This window comes from Balaenoptera ricei, chromosome 17 (genome assembly GCF_028023285.1).
Source record: "Balaenoptera ricei isolate mBalRic1 chromosome 17, mBalRic1.hap2, whole genome shotgun sequence".
NCBI lineage: Eukaryota > Metazoa > Chordata > Mammalia > Artiodactyla > Balaenopteridae > Balaenoptera > Balaenoptera ricei.
The window spans coordinates 45,553,998-45,579,899 of NC_082655.1; the positions used below are offsets into that span (position 1 = coordinate 45,553,998).

The window sequence follows — 25,902 nt, forward strand, 5'->3', positions numbered from 1 at the left end:
CCATGCTTGTGCAACTGTTGAATAAAGGAGTCGTATATCCCCACATCCTCCAGGGCAGAAATCTTGTCCTGTGGTTGCTTCAGAAAAGTAAAGCTTGGGGAAATTTCCAAAGGTAAATGAATGGAGGACAATCCCAGACTCCTCTAAGTTCTTGGGAAAAGGAATGGGCAAAGTGCCCATTATGGAGAATAATAAGAGCTACAGGGAAAAGAGAACAATGGTTTTTAAAGTGCCATAATTTTTAATGAGTGTTTGTTTCCCCAACAAAAATGCTTATGAGTGTTTGTTTCCCCAACAAAAATGCTTTGTTTCCCCAACAAAAATGGTTCCACCTTGCCTTGAAATTAACACCTCATTGCTATATGCAAGCAATCAATTCCTCTCTTGGCTGCTACCGTTTTTTGGCTAGAAAATTTTTCCTTGTTTTGAAAAGTAACAATAATAGTGCAAACTTACATCAGTAACATTAGCGTTTCTTTGTAGAATGAGACATTTAATGTATCTTATAAATAGATGACAGAAATGGAAATAAAAATATTCCCAGAGCAGTTAGTTCAGTCACAATCAGATAGTGCATGAGTTCTACTCACAGAGGTCCCTACTGTGTTACAAAAGCATTACAATAAAACTAGAAAATCAACAACAATAAAGTTATGCAGAGGGAAATAAACCAGACAAAAATAATACAATGGATACATTTTTATAAATCTCTAGAAAATATAAATTAATCTATAGTGCTTAGTGGTTGATGAGAAGGGGGTTTCCTAAAGGAGTGAGAAGAAGGTCAAGTATCAGGGGAATAATTTAAGGGAGTGACAGATATTTTCATTATATTGATTGTTGTGATGGTTTCATGGGTATACCCATATGTCAAAACTTACTCCAAATATGTGGAATTTATACTTCGATAAAGATGTATTTAAAGAGCCCATAATGTAATCTACAACATAGAAACGTATCACATTACATCACTGTGGTGTAAAAGTACATTTTATACTAGCAACATAAAAGAAATAGTAAGGGAGAAGAGAAATAGGAAAGATTTATTTTACATGAATGACAATGAATGAGAGGTATTTGAATGTATTATGACTCACATATGTACAGTTTACCTAAACGGTGATCAAACCACTACAAGGCAACGTCTGTTTATTTTGATGAAGGCAACCTACAGTAATGAATGCACCATTTTTAATGCAAGAAAGATCAAGTAGACAATAATAATAATAATATTAAAGACATAACAACATAATCAGTAAGGTAGACATTAAGAAACACTTTTTCCCCCAAGTGCTCATGAAACATTCACAAAAATTTATTATATATTAGGTTATAAGGAAAATGTTTGTAAATTAGAAAATGTAGAGCTATTACAAATAATAATCTCTGACCACAATGCAACAACAGTAGAAATTATAGACAAAATTGAAAAAAAAAGCCTCATTCATTTGGAAATTTAAAACACTTTTCCTAAATAATTGTTGGGTGAAAGGAGAAATATGAACTGAAATCACAAAAGTTCTAAAAAAATCAATACTGAAACACAATCATAATCTATAGAAACTATTTCAAGCGATAAGCATAGGAAAATTCATAGTCCTAAATGTTTTTATAAATAAAAAAATTTTAAGTTATAATAAATAAATTGAATTCTTAGCTCAAAAACTAGAAAAATGATAAACTAAACAAATAGCAAAAGGAAGGAAATAATAAAGATAAAAGCAGAGATACCAATAGAAAAAAAAAAGATCTACTATTTCAAAATCCTGTTATTTAAAAAAATAAAGAATTAACAAAATAGACAAACCACCAGCTAATTTGTTCATGAAGAAAGGATAAAAGCACAAATATAAAAATAAGAATTGACCAAGGGGAAAAAAGATTAAAATAAGAGATTATTTTAAAATCATAAGAAATTAAAGACCTACATACAAATGAATTTGAAAAGCTACACGAAAATGATAATTTTCTACAGAAATTTTCTAGCAAAATTCCAATTGCCAAATTTGACAAATTAGAGATAGAATGCTTAAACTGATCAACTTTTGTAGAAGAAATAGAGTACATTATCAGTAAGTCACCCCAAAGAGCACCAGGGAGCAAATGATTTCAATGGGAGATTCTTTAAAGGAGGATTCTACAAAACCTTCAAAGACTAGATGTTCCAAAAGTATGATACATTGCTTAAGAACATTGGAAAAGAATGTTAAGAAGAAAGAAAAACATTGATAACTAGATCTGATAAAGATAGTACAAAAACGAAAACTATACACCAATACCACTGAAGAAGAATAATGCAAAAGTACTAAATAAAAATTTAATAAACAGAATCCAAACCACAATAAGAATAAAATAGAGGTGTGGCCAAGATAGTGGAGTAGGAAAACCCTGAACTCACCTCCTCCTATGGGCACACTAATATTACAACTATTTACAGAGCAACTATCTATGAGAACAACCTGAAGAGTAGCAGAAATGATGTTCCACAAACAGAGATATAAAAAGGAAACCACAATGAGATGGGTAGAAGGGGCAGAGATGCAGTACAGTCAGGAACCACACCCTAGGTAGGCAACTCACGAATGGGAGGACAATCACAATTGCATGGGTTCTCCCCAAGAAGTGATGGGTCCTAGTCACACATCAGGCTCCCGAGCCTGGGGGTTCTACACCAAGAAAATGAGGTCCCATAATGTCTGGCTTTAAAGACCAGGAGGACTTGCATACAGGAGAGCCCAGAGAGTTGTAGGAGCAGAAACTCTCTTCTTAAAGAGGGTTTGTGAAGTCTCACATGTTCCACGTCCCAGCATGAAGGCAGTGATTTAAAATGAGCCTGGGTCAGATCCAACTGCTGATCTTTGAAAGTCTCCTAGAGAGGCAGGAGGTAACTGGGGACACAGATGCTGGGGTCAGCCATTTTTTGGAGCTTGTTCTACCACAAAGACACTGGTGCTAGCAAGTGACATTTTGAAATCCTCCCGCTAGTCTATTAGTCCTGAGGGCATACTTGTCCACCAGTGGGCCAGCACCATCCTGGGCCCACGACAGCTAGCCACCTGGGGATGCAGCCCTGCCCAACCGTGACACTGAACCACCCCAGGATCTCCCAAAATTCATGGCCAGCTATCCCACAACCACTACATGAAGCAGGTTCTTAAAATAACCAGGCCAGTGGCTAGGCCCACGTATACCCTAAAAGGGCCCACACAGCTCATATAAGAGGAAACCTTCAATCATATAGCTCTGGTGACCAGAGAAGAGTGTGCTGCTGAGCCCCACATGAAGTCTCCTACATAGTCACTTCTCTAACATACAGAAACATAACTGACCTAATAGATAGAAAGAAACACAGAGATTTGGGCAAAATGAGGAGACAGAAGAGTATGTTCCAAACAAAGGAGTAAGAAAAAAGCCCAGAAAAAGAACTAAACAAAGTGGAGATAAGCAATCACTTGATAAAGAGTTCAAGGTAATGATCATAAACATGCTCAATGACCTTAGGAGAAGAATGGATGAACACAGTCAGAATTTTAACAAAGAGTTGGAAAATATAAAGATAACCAAAGAGAGATGAATAATAAAATTAATTTAAAATACCCTAAAAAAAAAAATCAAAAGGATATTAGATGGTACCAAAGAAACGAATCAGTGAACTGGAAGACAGGTTAGGGGAAATCACTCAAGCCAGACAGAGAAAAGAAAAAAAAACGAATTTTAAAATAAGGATAGTTGAAGAGACCACTGAGACAACATTGGGACAACATCAAGCCAAGTAACATTAACATTATAGGGATTCCAGAAGAATAGAGAGAGAAAGGCACAGAGAACTTATTTGAAGAATTAAATAAATTAGAAAATTTCCTAATCTGGGAAAAGAAACAGAAATCCAGGTCCACGAAGCACAGAGAGCTCCAAACAAGATGAACCCTAAGAGGTTCACACTAAAACACATTATAATTAAAATGCCAAAACTTAAAGAAAGAATTTTAAAAGGAGCAAGAGAAAAGCAACTAGTTATATACAAGGGAACTCCCACAGAGCTATCAGCTGACTTTTCAGCAGAAGTTTTACAGTCCAGAAGGTAGTGGCATGACATATTCAAAATAATGAAAGGAAAAAAATCTATGACCAAGAATACTTTCTCCACCAAAGATATTTTTCAGATTTGAAGGAGAGGTGAAGGGTTTTACAGACAAGCAAAAGCTAAAAGAGTTCAGTACCATTAAACTGGCTTTAAAAGAAATGATAAAGAGACTTCTCTAAGTGGAAAAGAGAAGACCACAACTAGAACTAAGAAAATCACAAAAGTAAAATCTTATTGGTAAAGATAAACATATAGTAAAGACAGCAGATCAACCACTTATGAAGCTATCAGAAAGGTTAAAAGACAAAAGTAGTAAAATCCTCTATATCCACAATAAGTAGTTAAGAGATACACAAAACAAAAATATGCAAAATAAGATTTCAAAGAAATTAAGTGTGGGGGGGATGAATAAAAATGCAAGGTTCTTCAAATACATTTGAACTTAAGAGATCATCAACTTGTTATACATGAACCTCACGGTAACCACAAAACAAAAACTTATAATATATACACACAATAAAGAAGAAAGGAATCCAAGAATAACACTAAATATTGTCATCAAATAACAACGGAAGAGAGCAAAAGAAGAATAAAGAAACAAAAAACAACTACAAAAATAATCAGAAAACAATTAACAAAATTGCAATAAGTAGATAACTATCAATAATTATTTTAAAAGTTAATAGACTAAATGCTGCAGTCAAAAATCCACTTCACAGAGTGGCTGAATGGGTTAAAAAAAACAAGACTCATATATATGCTGCCTACAAAAGACTCATTTCAGAAATAAAGACACCCACAAACTGAAAGTGAGGAAATGAAATGAGGAAATGAAAGTAAACAAATGAAAATGAAAAGAAAGGTGAGGTAGCAATATTTATATGACACAAAATAAACTTTAAAACAAAGACTGTAATAAGACACAAAGAAGGAAATTACATGATGATAAAGGGATCAATCCAACAAGAAGATATAACAATTTTGAATATATATGCACCTAACATAGAAGCACCTAAATACATAAAGCAAATATTAACAGAAATAAAGAGAGAAGTTAACAGTAACTCAATAATAGTGAGAGACTTTAACAACCCACTTACATCAATAGACAGATCATTCAAACAGAAAATCAATAAGGAAAACTGGCCTTAGATGACACATTAGACCAGATAAACTTAATAGATACATAGAGAACATTCCATCCAAAAGCAGCAGAATGCACATTCTTTTCAAGTGCACATGGAACATTCTCCAGAATAGATCACATGCTAGACCACAAAACATGTCTCACTAAACTTAAGAAGACTGAAATCATATCAAACAGCTTTTCTGGCCACAATGGCATGAGACCAGAAATCAACAAGAAAAAATGCAAAACCACAAACACGTGGAGGCTAAACAATATGCTACTAAAAAACCAATTGATCACTGAGAAAATAAAAGAGGCAACCAAAAAATACCTGGACGTAAAAAGGAAAAACAATGATCCAAAATCCACGGAATACCACAAAAGTAACTTTAAGAGGGAAGTTTATAGTGATAAAATCTTACCTCAGGAAACAAGGAAAATCTCAAAAACAACCTAATCTACACATAAAGGAAGTAGAAAAAGAAGAACAAACAAAACTCAAAGTTAGTAGAAAGGAAAAAATTCATAAAGATCAGAACAGAAATAAATGAAACAAAATAAACAAAATTGGGACAAACCTTTAGCCAGATTCACCAAGAAAAAAAGAGAGAGAACCTAAATAAATAAAATAAATAGAAATAAAAGAGAAGATACAACCAACACCACAGAAATACAAGAGGTCATAGGAAATTACTATGAACAATTATATGCCCATAAAATGGACAACCTAGAAGAAATCAATAAATTCTTAAAAAGTTCAATCTACCAACTCTGAATCAGGAAGAAATATAAAATATGAACTGACCAATTACCAATAATGAAATTGAATCAGTAATTAAAACAAACAAATAAATAAAAGTCCAGGATCAGACAGCTTCATAGGTGAATTTTACAAAATATTTAAAGAAAAGTTAACACCTATCCTTCCCAAACTATTCCAAAAAACTGTAGAGGAAGGAACACTTCCAAACTCATTCTATGAGGTCAGCCTTACCCTGATACAAAAACTAGGCAAAGACACCACTAAAAAAGGAAATTACAGGACAGTATCACTGATTAAAAATGATGTTAAAATTCTCAACAAAATAATAGCAAACCAAAATCAACAATACAGTAAAAGGATCATATACCATGATCACGTGGGATTTAACCCATGGATATAAGGATGGCTCAGTATTCACAAATCAATCAATGTAATACACCACATTAAACAAAATGAAGAATAAAAATCATATGATCATCTCAATAGATGCAGAAAAAGGTTTTCACAAAATTCAACATCCATTTGTAAAAATCTCAACAAACTGGGTATAAAAGGAACATACCTCAACATAATAAAGACCATATACACCCCACAGCTGACATCATACTCAATGGTGAAAAGCTAAAAGCATTTACTATAAGATCAGAAATAATACATGGATACACACTGTTGCCACTATTATTCAACATAGTATTGGAAGTTCTAGCAACAGCAATTAGACAAGAAAAAGAAGTAAATGAAATCCAAATTATAAAGGAAGAAGTAGCAAATGACATGATACTGTGTATAGAAAATCCTAAAGACACCACCAAAAACTATTAGAACTAATATAGGAATTCAGTAAAGTTACAGGATAGAAAATTGATATACAGAAACTTGCTGTTTGTATACACTAACAATAAACAATCAGAAAGAGAAATTAAGAAAACAATCCCATTTACAATTGCATCAAAAAAGAATAAAATACCTAAGAGTATATCTAACCAAGGTGGTAAAAGAACTGTCCCCTGAAAACTATAAGACTGATGAATGAAATTGAAGATGACACACACACAAAAAATTGTAAAGATAATACTGTGCTCACAGATTGGAAGAATTAATATTGTTAAAATGATCAGACTACCAAAGGCAATCTACAAATTCAGTCTTTATCAAAGAATCAATGGCATTTTTCATAGAACTAAAACAAGTAATTCTAAAATTTGTATGGAAACACAAAAGACCCAGAATAGCCAAAACATCTTGAGAAAGAACAAGAAAGCTGGAGGTATCATGCTGTCTGATTTCAAACTATATTACAAAGCTGTAATAATCAAAACAGTATTGTACTGGCACAAAAATGACACATATAGATCAATGAAGCAGAATAGAGAACCCAAGACCTCACATTTATATGATCAAGTAATCTACAATGAAGGAAGGAAGACTATATAATGGGGAAAAGATAGACTCTTCAATAAATGATGTTAGGAAAATTGAACAGCTAAATACAAAAGAATCACTTTAGACTATTTTCTCACATCATATACAAAAATAAACTCAAAATGGTTTAAAGATTCAAATGTAAGACCTGAAACTATAAAACTCCTAGAAGAGAACATAGGCAGTACATTCTTTGACATCATCCTTAACAATATTTTTTTGGATGTCTCCTCAGGCAATGGAAATAAAAGCAAAAATAAACAAATGGAACCACACCAAATTAAAAAGCTTTTGTATAGCGAAGGAAACTATCAACAAAGCAAAAAGGAAGCCTACTGATGGGAGAAGATATTTGCAAATATATGTCTGATAAGGGGTTTATATCCAAAACATATAAAGAACTCATACAACTCAATATCGATAAACAAACAACCCAACTAAAAACTGGGCGGAGGACCCAAAAAGGCATTTTTCCAAAGAAGACAAACAGATGTCCAATAGACACATGAAAAGATGCTCAACATCACTTATAATCAGGAAAATGCAAATCAAAACTACAATGAGATACCACCTCACACCTGTCAGAATGGCTATCATCAAAAAGACAACAAATAACAAGTGTTGGCCAGGGTGTGAAGAAAAGGGAATCCACATGAAATGTTGGTGGGAATATAATTTGGTGCAGCTACTATAGAAAACATTATGGAGAGTCCCCAAAAAATTAAAAATATAATTACCATTTGATCCAGTAATTTCACTTCTGGGTATTCACTTGAAGAAAACAAAAACACTAATTCAAAAAGATATATTCACACTAATGTTCATTACCACATTATTTGCAATGGCTAAGATATGGAAGCAACCTAAGTGTACATCAACAGATGAATGGATAGAGAAGATCTGGTATGTATATACAATGGAATATTACTCAGCCACAAAAGGGAATGAAATCTTGCCACTTGTCACAACATGAATGGATCTACAGGGTTTATGCTAAGTGAAATAAGTCAGACAGAGAAAGGCAAATACCTCATGATCTCACTTATATGTGGAGTCTAAAAAGCAAAACAAAGAAAACAAAATAAAAACAGACTTATAGATACAGAGAGCATATGGGTAGTTGCCAGAGGAAGGTAGGGTGGGAGGTAGGAAGCGAAAGAGTTTCAGGTGATTAAGAGGTACAAACCTCCAGTTATATAATAAATAAGTCACAAGGATGTGATATATAGCGCAAGTAGTATGGTCAATAATACTGTAATAACTTTCCATGGGACAGATGGACTAGACTAATCGTGGTGATCATTTCATAATGTATACATATGTCAAATCATTATACAGTACAACTGAAACTAATTTAATATTGTACATGAACTATATTTCAATTTAAAAAAGAATAAAATACACCATGATCAAGTGGTATTTATTTGAGCAATATGATGTTGGTTCAATATTAAGGAATCCATTCATATAATATACCACATAATAGATTTAAGAAGAAAAAAATCATATACTTGTCTCTATAAATGCTGAAAAAGCCTATAACAATATTCAACACTTTTTCGGATTTCTATTCAAAACACAAAATTATAAAACAATAAATAATTTCTTAACATAATAACATATATAGACTTTATTTTTAAGGCCAGCATCTTAATTGAGATGCTAATGGCATTTTGAGTAAGCTTAAGAAAAAGACAAGAATGCCCACTGTTTCCACTATTATTTAACATTATAATAGAGGTATCATCTAATGCAATTGGACACGAGAAATCACAAATTATATGAATTTGTAAAGAAGTAAAAATATCTTTAGAAAATACTAGAGAATCAATGAACAATAAAATGAATTTAAATAATGAACTCAATAAGCTATCAAGATATATATAAAAAATCAATAGCTTTCATAGACACAAACAATAACTAACTAGATGGCATAGTGATAAAGAAAGCCTCATTTGTAGTAGCAACAAAGATGATTAAATACATAGGAATAAACTTGACAAAAATGTGCAAAACCCACGAGAGGAAACACTTCTGAAAGACACAGAATTATGGTTGAACAAAAGGTAAGGCATCCCTGTTATTGGATAGGACAACTCAACATCATAAATATGTCAGTTTAACACAATCCCAATAAAAATGTCAACAAACTTTTGTATGGAGCTAGACAAGATGATGCTAAATTTTATAAGGAAAAACAAACGTATAGGAATAGCTGGAACATACTAAGAAATAAAAACTACAAAGGTGGATTACTGCTGCAAGATAGTAAACCATACTATAAGTCTCCATCTCTAAAACAGGGTGGTACTGCCACGAGGATTTTATGTATAGACTAATAGAATAGAATAGAAAGTCCTGAGCTAGATCTAAATAAATATGGATATAATGAAGGTTGCATCTTAAAACATGGAAACAAAGATGAGCTTCTTAATAAATGTTGCTGGCATAACTGGCAAGCCATGTAGAAAAAAGATAAAGTTAGATCCATCTCATGCCACACACAAGAATAAACTCCACACTGATTATGAAACTAAATGTAAAAGAAAAATTATATATAAACATATATATAATAGAAAATAATTTAATAAATTAATGTGGAAAAATATGGTGAATTCCTCTGTAAACTCAGTGTAGGAAAAAGATTTCTAATGCTGACTCAAAATCTGGGGGCAAAAAAAGAAAGAATTCATCAATTTGACTATATAAATTTTTTTTAATGGCATGGTAAAATAAAGTTAAAGAAGAACTGTCAAATTAGAAGAAAACATTTGCAGCATATATCACAGATAAAGGACTAATATCCATAATACATAAAGGACCCATAAAATTTGAGAGGTAAAGGACCAAAACTGTGATAGAAAAATGGGAAAGATATATGAACAGACAATTCACAAAACTGATATAAATGGTCTTAAACATACGAAAAAGTGTCAAACCTCTCATAATTTAAGAAACACAAATTACCCTTGTAATATAATTTCTCACCTACCTGATTGGCTAAAATTGAAAAGTCTCACAACACATTCTGTTGGTGAGGCTGAGGGAACTCTCATACATTTCCATGGGAATGCAAACTGCTACAACTCGTTTGGAAGGGAATTTGACAATCTCTAACAAATGTACATATGCACCGACTTTTTGGATCCAGGAATTCCATTCTAAGACTTCACCTTGAACAGATACCATTAACATTATGAAAATTCATGTGCACATACATAGCAGCATTGTTTACAATTGCAAAATATTGGAATCAACCAAAATGCTCAAATATAGATGTGTTGAATCACTATGATATATCTATATAATTAAGTACTATGCAGCAATAAAAAAGCATGAAGGACCTTTCTATGAGCTGACATGGAATGATTTCTAGGATATATTGTAAAATAAAGTAAAATACAAAAGAATACTACCTTTCATATGACAAAATGTGGCAAATAAGAAAATACACATGTATCTTCTCATTGTGCAATAAGAAAAACTAGAAGTATAAACCTGGAATGAATGAGATGGGTTACCCCCAGAAGGTGAGTGAGACTAGGATAGAAATGATGAGGATATGGGGAGTGAAGTGTGACGAGACTGAAATTCTATGAGTGTGCCTTCTTTTAAAATGCCCTCTTGATATAATCATAATTAAAATCAACAAATGTCAGACTCAATTATTTTTTTTAATCACAAAATTATTACGTGGCATAATGTTTGCTATTTCTTAGGTTTCAGATTCCTGAACTAATATAGGCATATCTCATTTTATTGTACTTTGCAAATACTGTGTTTCTTTTAAAAATTGAAGATATGTGGCAACCCTACATCAAGAAAGTCTGTGCCATTTTTACAACAGCATTTGCTCAATTTGTGTCGCTGTGTCACATTTTGGTAATTCTCTCAATATTTGAAAAATTTTCATTATTATTATATTTGTTATGGTAATCTGTGATCAGCGATCTTTGATGTTACTGTCACAAGCCTCTGAAGGTTCAGGTGACGGTTAGCATTTTTTAAGCAATAAAGTATTTAATTAAGGTATGTACATTGCTTTTCTAGACATAATACTATTTAATACTTAATAGACTATAATATGCTGTAAACATAACCTATATTTGTACTTGGAAACCAAAAACTTTGTGACTTGTTTTATTGCAATATTCACTTGAGGACCTGGATCCAAAAGATCCAACAGACCATAGGGTTTTGGTTGACAACAGACAGATGGCTTTGGAGGTCAAATAAAGTCCAGCCATTTGTTTAAAAATTGGCTAAAATATAGGTCACATGTCCAGGATCAGAGCTAATGAAAAGGAAAGCAGATGCTTGATGAAGTTACAAGACAAAATATGTAACTCTGGATCAGACCTTACAAGTAATAAAAGGCCATGAAAACCAAACTATTTTTACTATCTTTGATAATATCTTGTTTTAATCTTGTGATTCTGTGGAGTTTCATTCTGGGAAATGAGACATTTATTTTTATGTTACTAGAATTCTGGCATTTACATTTATATTTTATTATCATTTAAATTATTAATCCAGGAAGCAACCTAAATGCCTATTGACAGATGAATAGATAAAGAAGATGTGGTACATATATACAATGGAATATAACTCAGCCATAAAAAGGAATGAAATTGGGTCATTTGTAGAGACATGGATGGACCTAGAGACTGTCATACGGAGTGAAGTAAGTCAGAGAGAAAAAAACAAATATCGTATATTAATGCATATATGTACAATATACAAAAATGGTTCAGATGAACCAGTTTGCAAGGTAGAAATAGAGACACAGATGTAGAGAAAAAATGTACGGACACCAAGGGGGGAAAGTGGCAGCAGGGGGGTGGTGGTGTGATGAATTGGGAGACTGGGATTGACATATATACACTAATATGTATAAAATGGATAACTACTAAGAACCTGCTGTATAAAAAATAAATAAAATTCAAAAAATAAATAAAATAAAATAAAAGAGGTTGCTCGATCTTATTGCTAATTATATATGCTCTTAGAGTTTTAAAAAATACTAAAACTACTTGTTCCTAAAACTACTTGTTCCATGCTGAATGGGATAAGAGAAGGTCCAAACCTAGGAAAAATCATAAATTCAAAGAGAAATATGAATGGATAACAATGGGACCAGAAGAAGTAGTGATAATATCTTTGCTGTGTTAACACAGAGATTTTTATTTTAAATGAACATAAATTAAGGAAAATCTATACCAAATCTATGGCAACATATCCAAGTCTGAATCACCAGTTCACATGGCTGATTATTTCTGAGATGGACACAGATAATAGATTCATGAAGGGGACTCACATAGGCCAAGCTAGGAAGAAAAGGCCACTAACCTTGCTTTTGCAAGTCTCAGAAATAGGCTGACATCATTCATGTCATGTTAAAAATAAATAACAAAGGTTATAAGGTACCCAGGCAACAGGTTTGTATTTCATGAAACCACAGACTCAGCCACAGAATATATCTATTGGCCTTCTAGTCTGATAATCTCCTAGGTAAAGCTACCACTCAGATGATCTGTTTTCTGAGGAACTGTGAATGCTGGAGTTCTTTGTCTTACATACTTAATTCTTCCATCCTTTTTACATAGCTAGAAGGCAATGTAACTCTAAGAATTTTAATGTTTCTTTCCCTCTAGGTTATATTTTTCTTCCTACCATCCAATTACAGGCAATCATCAACTATTTTTCTCTCTTCTTGTAATTTACACCATCTTTGACCTTGTAAATAATGTAATACTGTAAAATAGAGCCTCTAGCAACACAGAAAACAGCCACCAAGGAAGTTAATGTATACCTAAGCCAGTTTAAAATGAGAGAGTAAGCCAAAATGGCTATCAAGTAGGCAACCCATGTCTAATAGTCAGTACTTGTCTACATTTATTTTATTTTCACTTCTGAGTTATCTAATTTTGACAACTGATTAGAAACAGTAAATTACACTGTCTGATATTTTTTTTATCTTCTAAATTTATTTATTTATTTATTTTTGGCTGTGTTGGGTCTTTGTTGCTGTGTGAGGGCTTTCTCTAGTTGCGGCTAGTGGGGTCTACTCTTCATTGCAGTGCGTGAGCTTCTCATTGCGGTGGTTTCTCTTGTTGCAGAGCATGGACTTTAGGCATGTGGGCTACAGTAGTTGTGGCATGTGGGCTCAGTAGTTGTGGCTTGTGGGCTCTAGAGTGCAGGCTTAGTAGTTGTGGCACACGGGCTTAGTTGCTCTCTGGCATGTGGGATCTTCCCAGACCAGGGCTCAAACTTGTGTCCCCTGCATTGGCAGGTGGATTCTTAACCACTGCATGACCAGGGAAGCCCCCATAGTCTGATATTTTGAAGAAACAGATAGACTAGAGCAGATCTGGCAACAACAAACATGCTTGATGCTGAAAGGGGCAGACTGGTACAGATCTGAATACCAAACCCTCACACCAGCAAGTCTATGGCACAAACTAAATATCATTTGTTAACTGATGTAGACAGTAAAATCATAAGATCTGAAAATTGGGAAGGATCCTAGCAATCTAGTCATGTCTCCTTCCTATTGTAGGAATTTTTCCTACATTATCCTATGGTGATGATCTGATCACTGTGTGAATACAAGGACTACATCATTGCCTTACAAGGAAACCCATTCCCTTTTAAAAAAACATTTTATAGAAAGCTCGTTCTTGAAAAGTGAAGAACTCCTTCCCTGTAAATCCTATTTATTGATTTTAATTCACTTATTCAACTGGCACTTATAAAGTAACTACTCTATTTAGTAGACAATATTTTCATAAAGATAAAACACATCTGCCCTTTATCCATGTAGAGAGACAAACCCATGAACAAGAATAAAAATAAAGCAACAGAGTAAGTGCCCAAGGTGGGGGAGTAGGGAGACCCTGAGCTCACCTCCTCCCACAGGCACATCTAAAATTACAACTATATACAGAGCAACTATTGATGAGAAAGACTAGAAGACTAGCAGAAAAGATCTTCTACAACTAAAAATATAATGAAGGAACCACAATGAGATGAGTAGATGGGTAGAGACACAGTATAGTTGAGACTCACACCCCTAGTAGGTGACCCACAAACAGGAGGATAATTACAATTGCAGAGGTTCTCCATAAGGAGTGAGGGGTCTCAGTCCCACATCATGTTCCCTAGCCTGGAGGTCCTGCAGTGGAAAGAAGAGCACGCAGAATGTTTGGCTTTGAAGGCCATGGGGGCTTATTTTGGGGAGCGCCAGAGGACTGTGGAAATATAAACTCCACTCTTAAAGAGCACACACAAAATCTCACATACTCTGGAACCTAGGGCAGAAGCAGTGATTTGAAAGGAGCCTGGGTTAGACACATTTGCTGACCCTGGAGAGCCTCCTGTAGAGGCAGGAGGTAACTGGGACTCATCCTGGAGACATAGACACTGGTTGCAGCCACTTTAGGGAGCTCATTCTACCATGAGGACACTGGTGCTGGCAAAGGCCATTTTGGAATCCTCCCTCTAGCTTATTAGCACTGGAACCCAGTGCCACCCACCAACCTGTAGGCACCAGTACTAAGATGCCTCAGGCCAAGCAGCTAATCAGGCAGGGACACAGCCCCAACCACCAGCAGCACTGCTGCATTAAGACCCTCTGAGCCCATAGCCACCATGGGACAGGTCCTACCCACAGACGGCTGACACACCAGTGCAACCATACTAGCCTGAGGCCACACCCCCCATGCCTCACAGCCAGAAATAGGGACCCAGCCCCACCCACCAGTAGACCAACATCAACTCTGGAAAACTCAGGGTCCTGAAGCCAGAGACCCTGGGACCCAGCTCTGCCCACCAGTGGGCAGGCACCAGCCCTAGGACTCACTGAGCCCTGGCACCACCCATTAGTGGGCCAGTACACCAATGTCAGATACCCAGGGCCCTGCAGCCAGAGACCCTGGGACCAAGCTCCACTCACCAGTGGGCCCACACTAGCTTTAAGAAATGACTTCAACCACCAGTGGGTGGACACCAGCCCAAGGACCACCATGACCCTGCAGCTTGCGATGTCATGACACAGCCCACCCACCAGCAGACCAATGTCAGCACTGAGACACCTTGGGCACCTCAACCAGCCACCCCAGGAACCTGCCCCACCCACCAGAAGGTTGACACCAGTTTTGGACACCCCAGACTCCCAGCCAACTGTGTCAGGAACAGGTCCTGTCCAGCAGTGAGAAAACTCCAGCTCTGGGACCCTTAGGGCCCTGTAGCCAGAGACCCCAGGACCTGGCTTTACCCACCAGTGAGCTAGCACTAGCCACTGGACCCCCAGGGACCAGGCCCCACATACCAGGAGGCTGACACCAGCTTTGGGAAACCCCAGACACTGCAGCCAGCCACGTCAGGAACTGACCCCACCCACTAGCAGGACAAGACTACATCCAAGATTATTGGGCCCACAACCACGCACCCCAGAACCCAGTTCCACGTACCAGCAGGCCAGCACTAGCCCTGGGACCACCTGGGGCTTTGCAAACAGCCACATCATTACCAGGCCCTGCCCACCTGCAGCAGGCAGTTTTCCCAAAAGGCAGGGCCTAGCAACCAAGCTGGACAGACCATCTACAGTAGTCAGCCCGCAAAAACAGAAGGATGCAGACAGCTCAATAAGGGGCACACCTACAATATATAGAACTGGTGATCAGAGAGTAGTGTGCTGCTGGGACAGATAGGACATCTCCTACAAAAAGCAACTTCTCCAAGGTCAGGAAACATAGCCAACCTACCAAATTCATAGAAATAAAAATAACAAATTAGGCAAATAGAGGTAACAGAGGAATATATTCCAAATGAAGGAACAATAAAAAAAAAAAAACAAAGTGAAGTGGAGATATGCAACCTCCCCAATAAAGCTTAAAGGTAATGATCATAAAGATTCTCAGACAACTCAGGAGAAGATTAGATGAACAGAGTGAGAAGGTAGAAGATTTTTAGCAAAGAGTTAGAAAATATAAAGAAGAACCAAACAGAGATGAAGAATACAATAACTGAAATAAAAAAACACACTAGAAGGAATCAACAGTAATTAGAAGAATGGATTAGGAAGCTGGATGACAGAGTAGTGGAATTCACTGAAACTGAACAGAAAAAAGAATAAAAAGAAATGAGGACAGTTAAAGAGACCTCTGGGACAACATCAAGCATACTAACATTCACATTTTAGGAGTCCCAGAAGAAGAGAGAAAGGGGCAGAGAACTTATTTGAAGAAATAAGGGCTGAAAATATCCCTAACCTGGAAAAGGAAACAGACATCAAGGTCCAGGAAACACAGAGAGTTCCAAACAAGATGAACCAAAATAGGTTTACACAAAGGCACATTAAAATAACAATGTCAAAAATTAAACATAAAGAGAAAATATTAAAATAAGCAGGGAAAGGAAATTAGTTATGTAAAAGAGACTTCCCATAAGGCTATCAGCTGACTTTTTGGCAGAAACTATACAAGCCACAGGGAGTGGCATGATAAATTAAAGTGAGGAAGGAGAAAACCCTACAACCAAGAATACTCTACCCGGCAAGACTGTCATTCAGATTTCATGAAGAGATGAAAAGTTTTAAAGACAGGCAAAAACTAAGAGTTAAACACCACCAAAGCAGCTTTACAAGAAATGTTAAAGGGACTTCCCCAACTGAAAAAGACCACTAGATACATAAAAATTGAGGAAGAAAAAAATCTCATTGGTAAAGGCAAATACATAATGAAGGTAGTAAATCAACCACATATAAAGTTAGCTGGGAGGTTTAAAGACCAAAGTAGTAAAATCATCTAAACCACCATAAGTAGTTAAGGGATATTTTTTAAAAGTTGTAAGATATGAAACATTAAATGTGGGGTGGGGGATGCAGGACTGTTAGAATGCATTTGAACTTAAGAAATGAACAACCCCAAATAATCACATATACATATAGAGGTTGCTATACATAAACCTCATAGTAACCACAAACCAAAAATCTATAATAGATACACACTCAATAAAAGAGAAAGGAATCCAAAGATAACACTAATGATAGTTATCAAATCACAAAGGAAGAGAACAAAAGAAGAATAAAGGAGCAAAAACACCACAAAACGATCAGAAAACAATTAACAAAATGGCAATAAGTAGATAAATATTAATAATTACTTTGAAAGTTAAAGGACTGAATGCTCCAATCAAAAATCCACTCTACATAGAGTCACTGAATGGATAAAAAAACAAGACTCATATATATGCTGCCTACAAAAGACTCACTTCAGAAATAAAGACACCTGCAAACTGAAAGTGAGGTGTTGGGAAAAGTTATTCCATGCAAATGAAAATGAAAAGAAAGATGAGGTAGCAATATTTATATGACACAAAATAGACTTTAAAACAAAGACTGTAATAAGAGACAAAAAAGGACATTACATAATGATAAAAGGATCAATCCACGAAGATAAAACAATTGTAAATATATATGCACTCAACATAGGAACAACTAAATACATAGAGCCAATATTAACAGACATAAAGAAAGAAATTGACAGTAACACAATAATAGTGGGAGACTTTAACATCCCACTTAAATCAATGAATAGATCATCCAGACAGAAATTCAAAAAGAGTGGCCTTAAATGATGCATTATACCAAATGGACTTACTAGTCATATATAGAACGTTCTATCCAAAAGCAGATGAATATACATTCTTTTCAAGTGTACATTGAACTATATTCAGGATAGATCCCATGCTAGACCACAAAGCAAGTTTCTGTAAATTTAAGAAAACTGAAATCATTTTAAGCATCATTTCCGACCACAACACTTTGAGACTAGAAATTAATTACAAGAAAAAAAAACTGCAAAAACACAAACTCATGGAAGCTAAACAGTATGCTACTAAACAAAATTTAAAAATCAAAGAGGAAAAAATGAAAAAGGAAATCAAAAAGTATCAGGAGATTAATGGAAATGAAAAGACAAGGATCCAAAATTCTATGGGAAGCAGAAAAGGCAGTACTAAGAGGGGACTTTAGAGTGATACAAGCTTACCTCTGGAAACAAGAAAAATCTCAAATAAACAACCTAACCTGATACCTAAAGGAACCAGAAAAGGAAGAACAAACAAAACACAAAGTCAGCAGAAGGAAAAAAATTATAAAGATCAGAGAGGATATAAATTAAATAGAGACTAAAAAAAAAAAAATTAAAAGGTCAATGAAACCAAAATCTTGTTCTTTGAAAAGATAAAGGATCATAAAAGATTACTAAGAAAAACTATATGCCAATAAAATGGACAACCAAGAAGAAATGGACAAATTCCTAGAAATGTACACTCTCCCAAGATTGTACCAAGAAGAAATAGAAAATACAAATAGACCAAATACCAGTAATGAAATTGAATCCATTAAAAAAAAAATAAAAAACAAAAAACAAACTACCAAGAAACAAAAGTCCAGGACCAAACAGCTTCACAGGTGAATTCTAGAAAACATTTAGAGAAGAGCTAACATTTACCCTTTTCAAACTACTCCAAAAAATTGCAGAGGAAATAGTGCTTTCAAACTCATTCTACAGCACCAGCATCACCCTGAAACCAAAACCAAAGGTATCAAACTAAAAAGAAAATTACAGGTCAATAGAACTGATGGACATAGATACAAAAATCATCAACATAATATTTACAAACCCAGTTCAACAATACAGTAAAAGGATGATACAGCATGATCAAGTGGGATTTATCCCAAGGATGTAAGGATGGTTCAATATTTGCAAATCCATCGATGTGATACACCACATAAACAAAGTGAAGAATAAAAATTGTGATCATATCAACAGATGCAGTGAAAGCTTTTCATAAAATTCAACACCCATTCTTGATCAAAACTCTCAACAAACTGGGAATAGAGGGAACATACGTCAACATAATAAAGAACCTATATACCCCACAGCTAACATCACATTCAATGGTGAAAAGCTGAAAGCATTTACTCTAAGATCTGAAATAAGACAAGGATGCCTACTCTCACCACTTTTATTTAACATAGCATTAGAAGTCATAGTCACAGCAATCAGACAAGAAAAAGTTAGTAATTCAAATTGGAAAGGAATAAATAGAACTGTCACTGTTTGTCCATGACATGATAAAATACATAGAAAATCCTAATGACACCACCAAAAAACTACAAAGAATTCTGTAAAGTTCCAAGATACAAAATTAATATACAGAAATCTGTTATATTTCTATAAACTAACAATGAATGATCATAAAGAGAAATTAAGAAAACAATCCCATTTACAATTGCATCAAAAAGAATAAAATACCTAGGAATAAATCTAACTAATGATGTAAAAACCTGTATGCAGGAAACTATAAGACACTGATGAAAAAGTTGAAGATGACACAAACAGGGACTTCCCTGGTGGCACAGTGGGTAAGATGCCACACTCCCAATGCAGGGGTCCCGGGTTCGATCCCTGGTCAGGTAACTAGATCCCACATGCATGCCACAACTAAGGATTCTCATGCCACAACGAAGGAGCCCATGAACTGCAACTAAGGATCCTGCCTACCACAACTAAGACCCAGTGCAACCAAATAAATAATAAATAAATAAAATATTTTTTATAAAGATGACACAAACAGTTAAAAAGATATATCATGTTCATAGATTGGAATAATTAATATTGTTAAAAGGACATACTATCCAAGGCAACCTACAGATTCATTGCAATCTGTATCAAAATCCCAATGGCATGCATTTTTCACAGAACTAGAGCAAATAATCCTAAAATTTATATGGAACCACAGAAGACCTCTAATAGCCAAAGCAATCTTGAGAAAAAAGAACAAAGCTGGAGGTATCACACTCCCAATTTCAAACTATACTACGTAGCTACAGTAATCAAAACAGTATGTTACTGGCACAAAAGCAGACACATAGATTAATGGAACAGAATAGAGAGCCCAGAAATGAACCCACACTTATATGGCCAATTAACCTACAACAAAGGAGGCAAGAATATACAATGGGGAAATGACAGCCTCTTCAATAAATGGGGTTGGGAAAACTGGGCAGCTACAAGCAAAAGAATCGAACTGGACTACTCTCTTACACTATGGACAAAAATTAACTCAAAATAGATTAAAGACTTAAATGTAAGACCTGAAACCATAAAACTCTAGAAACAGGCATTATGTTCTTTGGTTCTGTTTTTTTTTTAATTAAAAAAAAAAATTCAGGTAGTATGCTCTTTGACATTGGCCTTAGTAATACTTTTATTGGATATGTTTCCTCAGACAAGGGAAACAAAAGCAAAAATAAACAAATGGGATTCATCAAACTAAAAAGTTTTGTACAGCAAAGTAATCTATGAACAAAACAAAAAGGTCACCTACTGAATGGGAGAAGATATTGCAAACAGTATATCTGATAATGGTTTAATATCCAAAAAGGTATAAAAAACTCATAGAACTCAACATAAAAAAAAACATACAACCCAACTAAAAAATGGGTAGAGGATCTGAACAGACATTTTTCCAAAGAAGACATACATTTGGTCAAAAGACACATGAAAAGATGCTCAACATCATTAATCATAAGGGAAATGCAAATCAAGACCACAATGAAATAGCACCTCACATCTGTCAGAATGGCTATTATCAAAAAGACGACAAATAACCAGTGCTGGTGAGGATGTAGAGAAAAGGGAACCCTGGTGCACTATTTGTGGGAATGTAAGTAAGTGCAGCCACTATGGAATACATTAGGGAGGGTCCTCAAAAAATTAAAAATAGAAATACAATATTATCCAGCACTTCTACTCCTGGGTATTTATTCAAAGAAAATGAAAACACTAATTAGAAAAGATATATGCACTCCTATGTTTATTGCAGCATTATTTATAATAGCCAAGATATGGAAGCAACCTAAATGCCCATCAGTAGAAGAAGGAATAAAGAAGATGTGGTCTATGTATACAATGGAATATTACTCAACCATATAAATAATGAAATCTTGCCATTTGCAACAACATAGATGGACCTAGAGGGTATTATGCTAAGTAAAATAAGTCAGACAAGAAAAGACAAATACTGTATGATTTCAATTATATATGGAATCTAAAAAACAAAACAATAAATAAACATAACAAAACAGAAGTAGAAATATAGAGAGAACAAATAAGTGGTTGCCAGAGGGAGGTGGGTGGGGAAAGGAAAGAAATAGGTGAAAGAAAATAGAAGTACAAACTTCCAGTTGCAAAACAAATGAGTCACAGGTATGAAATGCACAGTGTGGGGAATATAGTCAATAATCATGTAATATCTTTGTATGGTGACAGATCTTAACTAGACTTATTATGGTGATTATTTTGAAATATATAGCAATATTGAATCACTATATTATGTAACTATAAGATAAATAAGTACAATGTGATAAATGTAATTAACACTGCTGTATGTTATACATGGAAGTTAAGAGCGTAAATCCTAAGTGTTCTCAGTACAAGAAAAAAATACTTTTTTCTATTTCTTTAATTTTGTATCTATATGAGATTATGGATGTTCATTAAACTTAAATTCCATGATGTATGTATGTCAAATCATTATGCTGTACACCTTAAGCTTATATAGTGCTGTATGTCAATTATCTCAATAAAACTGGAAGAAAAATTCAATTGACAAGAAAAGTTGACTTTAATAAAGCACCAATTGCCTTTTCTTTGCTACTGTCTCCCTTTCTTTATTCCCAAGTTTCAGTATACTTACCTGAATCACACCTCCCAAGAAGGAAACAGCTGCAGCAACACCAATCCTTTGCATCTCAAAGTCAGATAAGCCCAGCACACTTGTGTTACTCTGTGTGGTAAGGTTCTGACTGTTCAGAGGGACAAGCCGTTCCACTGCATTAGCTGATATTAAGGATGTCAAGGCAAACGTGCCTAAAGCGGGTGGGGGGGGATCTTCTGTTAGTAACAGACTCAGTAAACATTATTGGATTCCACCATTAAAGTTGAATCCATGTTGTAAAACCAAAACAGATCTATTAGAAGCACTCTCTTCTGCACCCCCACTATTCCACCGTTCACTCCATGGAAGAAACAGAAACCCACCTTTTTATATACACATATTTCTTCCACATACAGCCACGCCATCTACTTGCTATTCCCTCCTAGGCCATACATTTTCCTACCTCTCTGCAGACCTACATAGAGAATGTCCTCAGGACAGGGATTAAGATCATGGTGTGGATTTGAATTCAGCTCCTCCATACATCACTATCATGATTTAGAGCACATTACTTTGAGTCTAAATCACCTCATCCATAAAATGCGGGTAATAATGCCTATATTTTAGAGTTTGAGAAGAATATAAATGAGATGATAAATATGAAGACCTCAATAGGCTCAGTGGAAAATATGACTCTTTGTTGAATCTGGGGCTCATTGACTGAAATGCTTGCTCCTCCAATCTACTTATGAAAACATTCTTGTCTTTCCTGGTCTGGCTCAAATTCCATATTCAACATAGATCCATCCCAGGCCAGGTTAAATCTTTCCATTCCCTGTGCTCTCATAACAGAGTACACCTTTATTATAGTATAACAACAACATGCTGTGGCCCATAAAATGATGAAACATACCATTTCTGTCTATTGTAACTAGATAAGTTTCAAAGGTATTTCCCAGGAATTGTCCTGGCCTGACACAAATGCAGGACCATTTTCAGTGTGTTCCCTTCTTCCCACCAAGAGTTCTGATGCTCTTATCTTGGCACAGCATGTCTGAGAACGTAGCCACACTGGCAGGGAAATGCCATTTCCCAAAGAGAGGGTTCAGCAATTTTGGATTAAAGAAACAAATTGCAGCGTGGTGCAAACATTCCCCCAACCCTTTACCTAAAGACCTTACTTTGCCCCAGGTCATAAATGACGCTGTGTAAAAAAGGGCCTGTCACAAGATGTAGCCATCTCAACAAATGGCATTCAGCCTCATAGGGCAAGAGAGCCAAGTCAGACAGAAACAAGGTCTCAGTGGAAAGCCGACACAGACAATCCTTTGGTTTTACAGGATAAGCGAGGCAGTATGTGCTGTGATTCAGAATAGTATGGTGATTGTAGCCTCCAATAAACCTCACCTTAAATCTCAGTACCATCTTAATCTCTTTATCTAAAGACAGAAATCATTCCTCACCCAATGGGGTTGTGATGAGACTTAAATGAAATAATGTACTATACCACATATCACAATATATTGCATGTAGCTGACACCTAAAATAGGTAATTCTTAATAAGATTAAAACCAGAATGCTCTGTTATAGTCTGTTATTCAATGTTCACTGTTCCATTGAATTGATGGTATATAAATACATACAGCAAATTGAATATAGTTCTCTTAGGGAGCTAAGTCATTCTCAATAAATCATCAATAAATATCAACTGTCATGATCACTCTTCTCATCATATAGTACTAAATGCCATAGGATCTGCTCTTGCCTTATTTTTTCAAGATATGCTACAACAGAATTTCTCAAAGTCTGATATTCCTGAAAGTAAAGAAGTGTGTATTTTGGTCTTTAAATCTAGAACATAGAGCAAAATGATTTGTACAAAAGCCACTGAACAAATGACTAGCGAACTGAGAACAAAAATGATCTAGAGTTAATTTTTGAGTTTAGGCCTAGCTTTCCTAAGATTTGAAAGAAGATAAGAAGGAATTGAATGGTAAGAGAGAACAGCCATCAAAAATGTTTTGTTGAGAAAAGAAAAGTGAGTCTCACCTGTGTGTGAGTCACATCCCAAGAAATTCTCTAGAGAGAGACATTGCCAGCAATGGATATGGGGCTACCTACTGTGCCAACATGGTTATGGGAGTATTGCCTCTTTTCAAAGGATGACACTTTGCTGTTTCTGAGACAGTTGAGAACAATCAAGGATGTTGAGGCTGCTGGTGACTATATGATGATGTTGTGAATGACATTTTACCTTCTCTATCTTATTGGTCTTGCTTTGTCTTTATCTCCTCCCTACTACTCCTCTGCTCTTTCCTTCACTTTCTCAACTTTTCATTCTGGTTAGGCTTTAAACCTACTAGTGGTACCCTTAAATACCACTAAACCCATCTAGTAGCTTAAGAGTGGGTGGCAAGACCTAATAGGAAGTGAATTGGGGCCTCAGAATTGGACAGGCCTAAGTTCAAATTCCTAGTCAACTTACCTAACCTCTCTCAGCTTACTTATTTGTAAGATGATGATAAAATATATAGCTACAAAATTTGGGTAGAGATTAAATGATATTTCATATATAAAAACATCTGTCACAATTCCTACCACATTTGGTAAATAATTGTTTGCTTATTTTCTTTTCTTCTACAGAGTATTCTATGGTCTCCCTAATCTTTTCTCTAAATTAATGAACATATTTTTCTCTTTAAAATTTTTTTCTCTAATTTAGAAGATAATTATATCCTACAAATTGTCACATATGGGTTATCTTCAACAATTTTTTTTCCACTGGATTGATACCCAAGTTTCTGTTCTTTTCCTTTTTATTCTAAGTTATGTTCTTTGCAAGTCACAAGAAGCAATCAATGATTTATTCCTTTTTAAAATATATATGTATTTTAAATTAAAATAAGAAAATTGTGCTGTTAAAAATACAGCACATTTGGTGTCTTTATATTCTAGCTTTTGAATTATTTGCTTTTAAAGATACCTCAAGCATTATTTATTATTGCATTTAGTAATTCATTATTGCATTCTGATTACCTGAGTTAGAGGTAAAATCCCAGATAAAGTAATTTTTCTTTATGAAAGCAACATCAATCTCTTAATAGTAAAATAGTAAAATGGAAGTAGGCATTCCCACACGCATATATACACCAAAATAAAGTACAATAATATTATTTAAAAGAAAAATATGTTCTCTATACTAAATGTTTGCAGAAAATTTAGGTTGGTTCCTATAATTAAGATCATAGGAAGGTCAAAAATAATTTGCTTGTATATTTCTCCTGATATATATATTATATATATATTATATTTAATATTATTAAATTTGTTAAATACAGAGCCTTATACAAGTGGTAATGTGTATATATATAAATACAATACTATGAGGAAAAAGGATCATTTCTTCTTTACTCATTCTAAAGAATTCTAAATCTGTTGGGATAAAAAGAGAAATGAGGAGGTCCAGATGACTCTGTCTTTTGGAGAAGTGCTTATGCAGAAATAAAATGCCTTAAGCATTTATTGTGCTGTACAGTATCTATAGTAAAGTCTGTAAATTATATGTATTTTGAAATGTATATTATTTACCTAGTAGACTACAAGATTCCTATAGCTGTTAATAATATTTGTTAAATACAAAGTTTTATATAAATGGCAATTTCAAAACCATGTCACCAGTAAAATGTTTATGATTCCTTAGGAAATAAAGTGGTTTATGTAAATACATACTTAGGTATATCAAGTTAAGTATTTTTGACTTCTTAAAGTAATTAT

At 34.8% G+C, this 25,902-nt stretch overlaps 1 protein-coding gene across 4 annotated transcripts in view; it reads right to left on the reverse strand.

The window, feature by feature from the left end:
* SLC26A7 (solute carrier family 26 member 7) overlaps positions 1–25,902 on the reverse strand; it is a 208,064-nt gene that overhangs the window by 126,026 nt on the left and 56,136 nt on the right. For 2 of the 4 annotated variants that reach the window (XM_059901193.1, XM_059901192.1), the window contains exon 3: positions 22,168–22,340. The exons of the other annotated variants lie outside the window; for them this stretch is intronic. In XM_059901193.1, the coding sequence (XP_059757176.1) occupies positions 22,168–22,340 (173 nt within the window). The remainder of the gene's footprint in view (positions 1–22,167; positions 22,341–25,902) is intronic. 4 annotated transcript variants of the gene reach the window in all.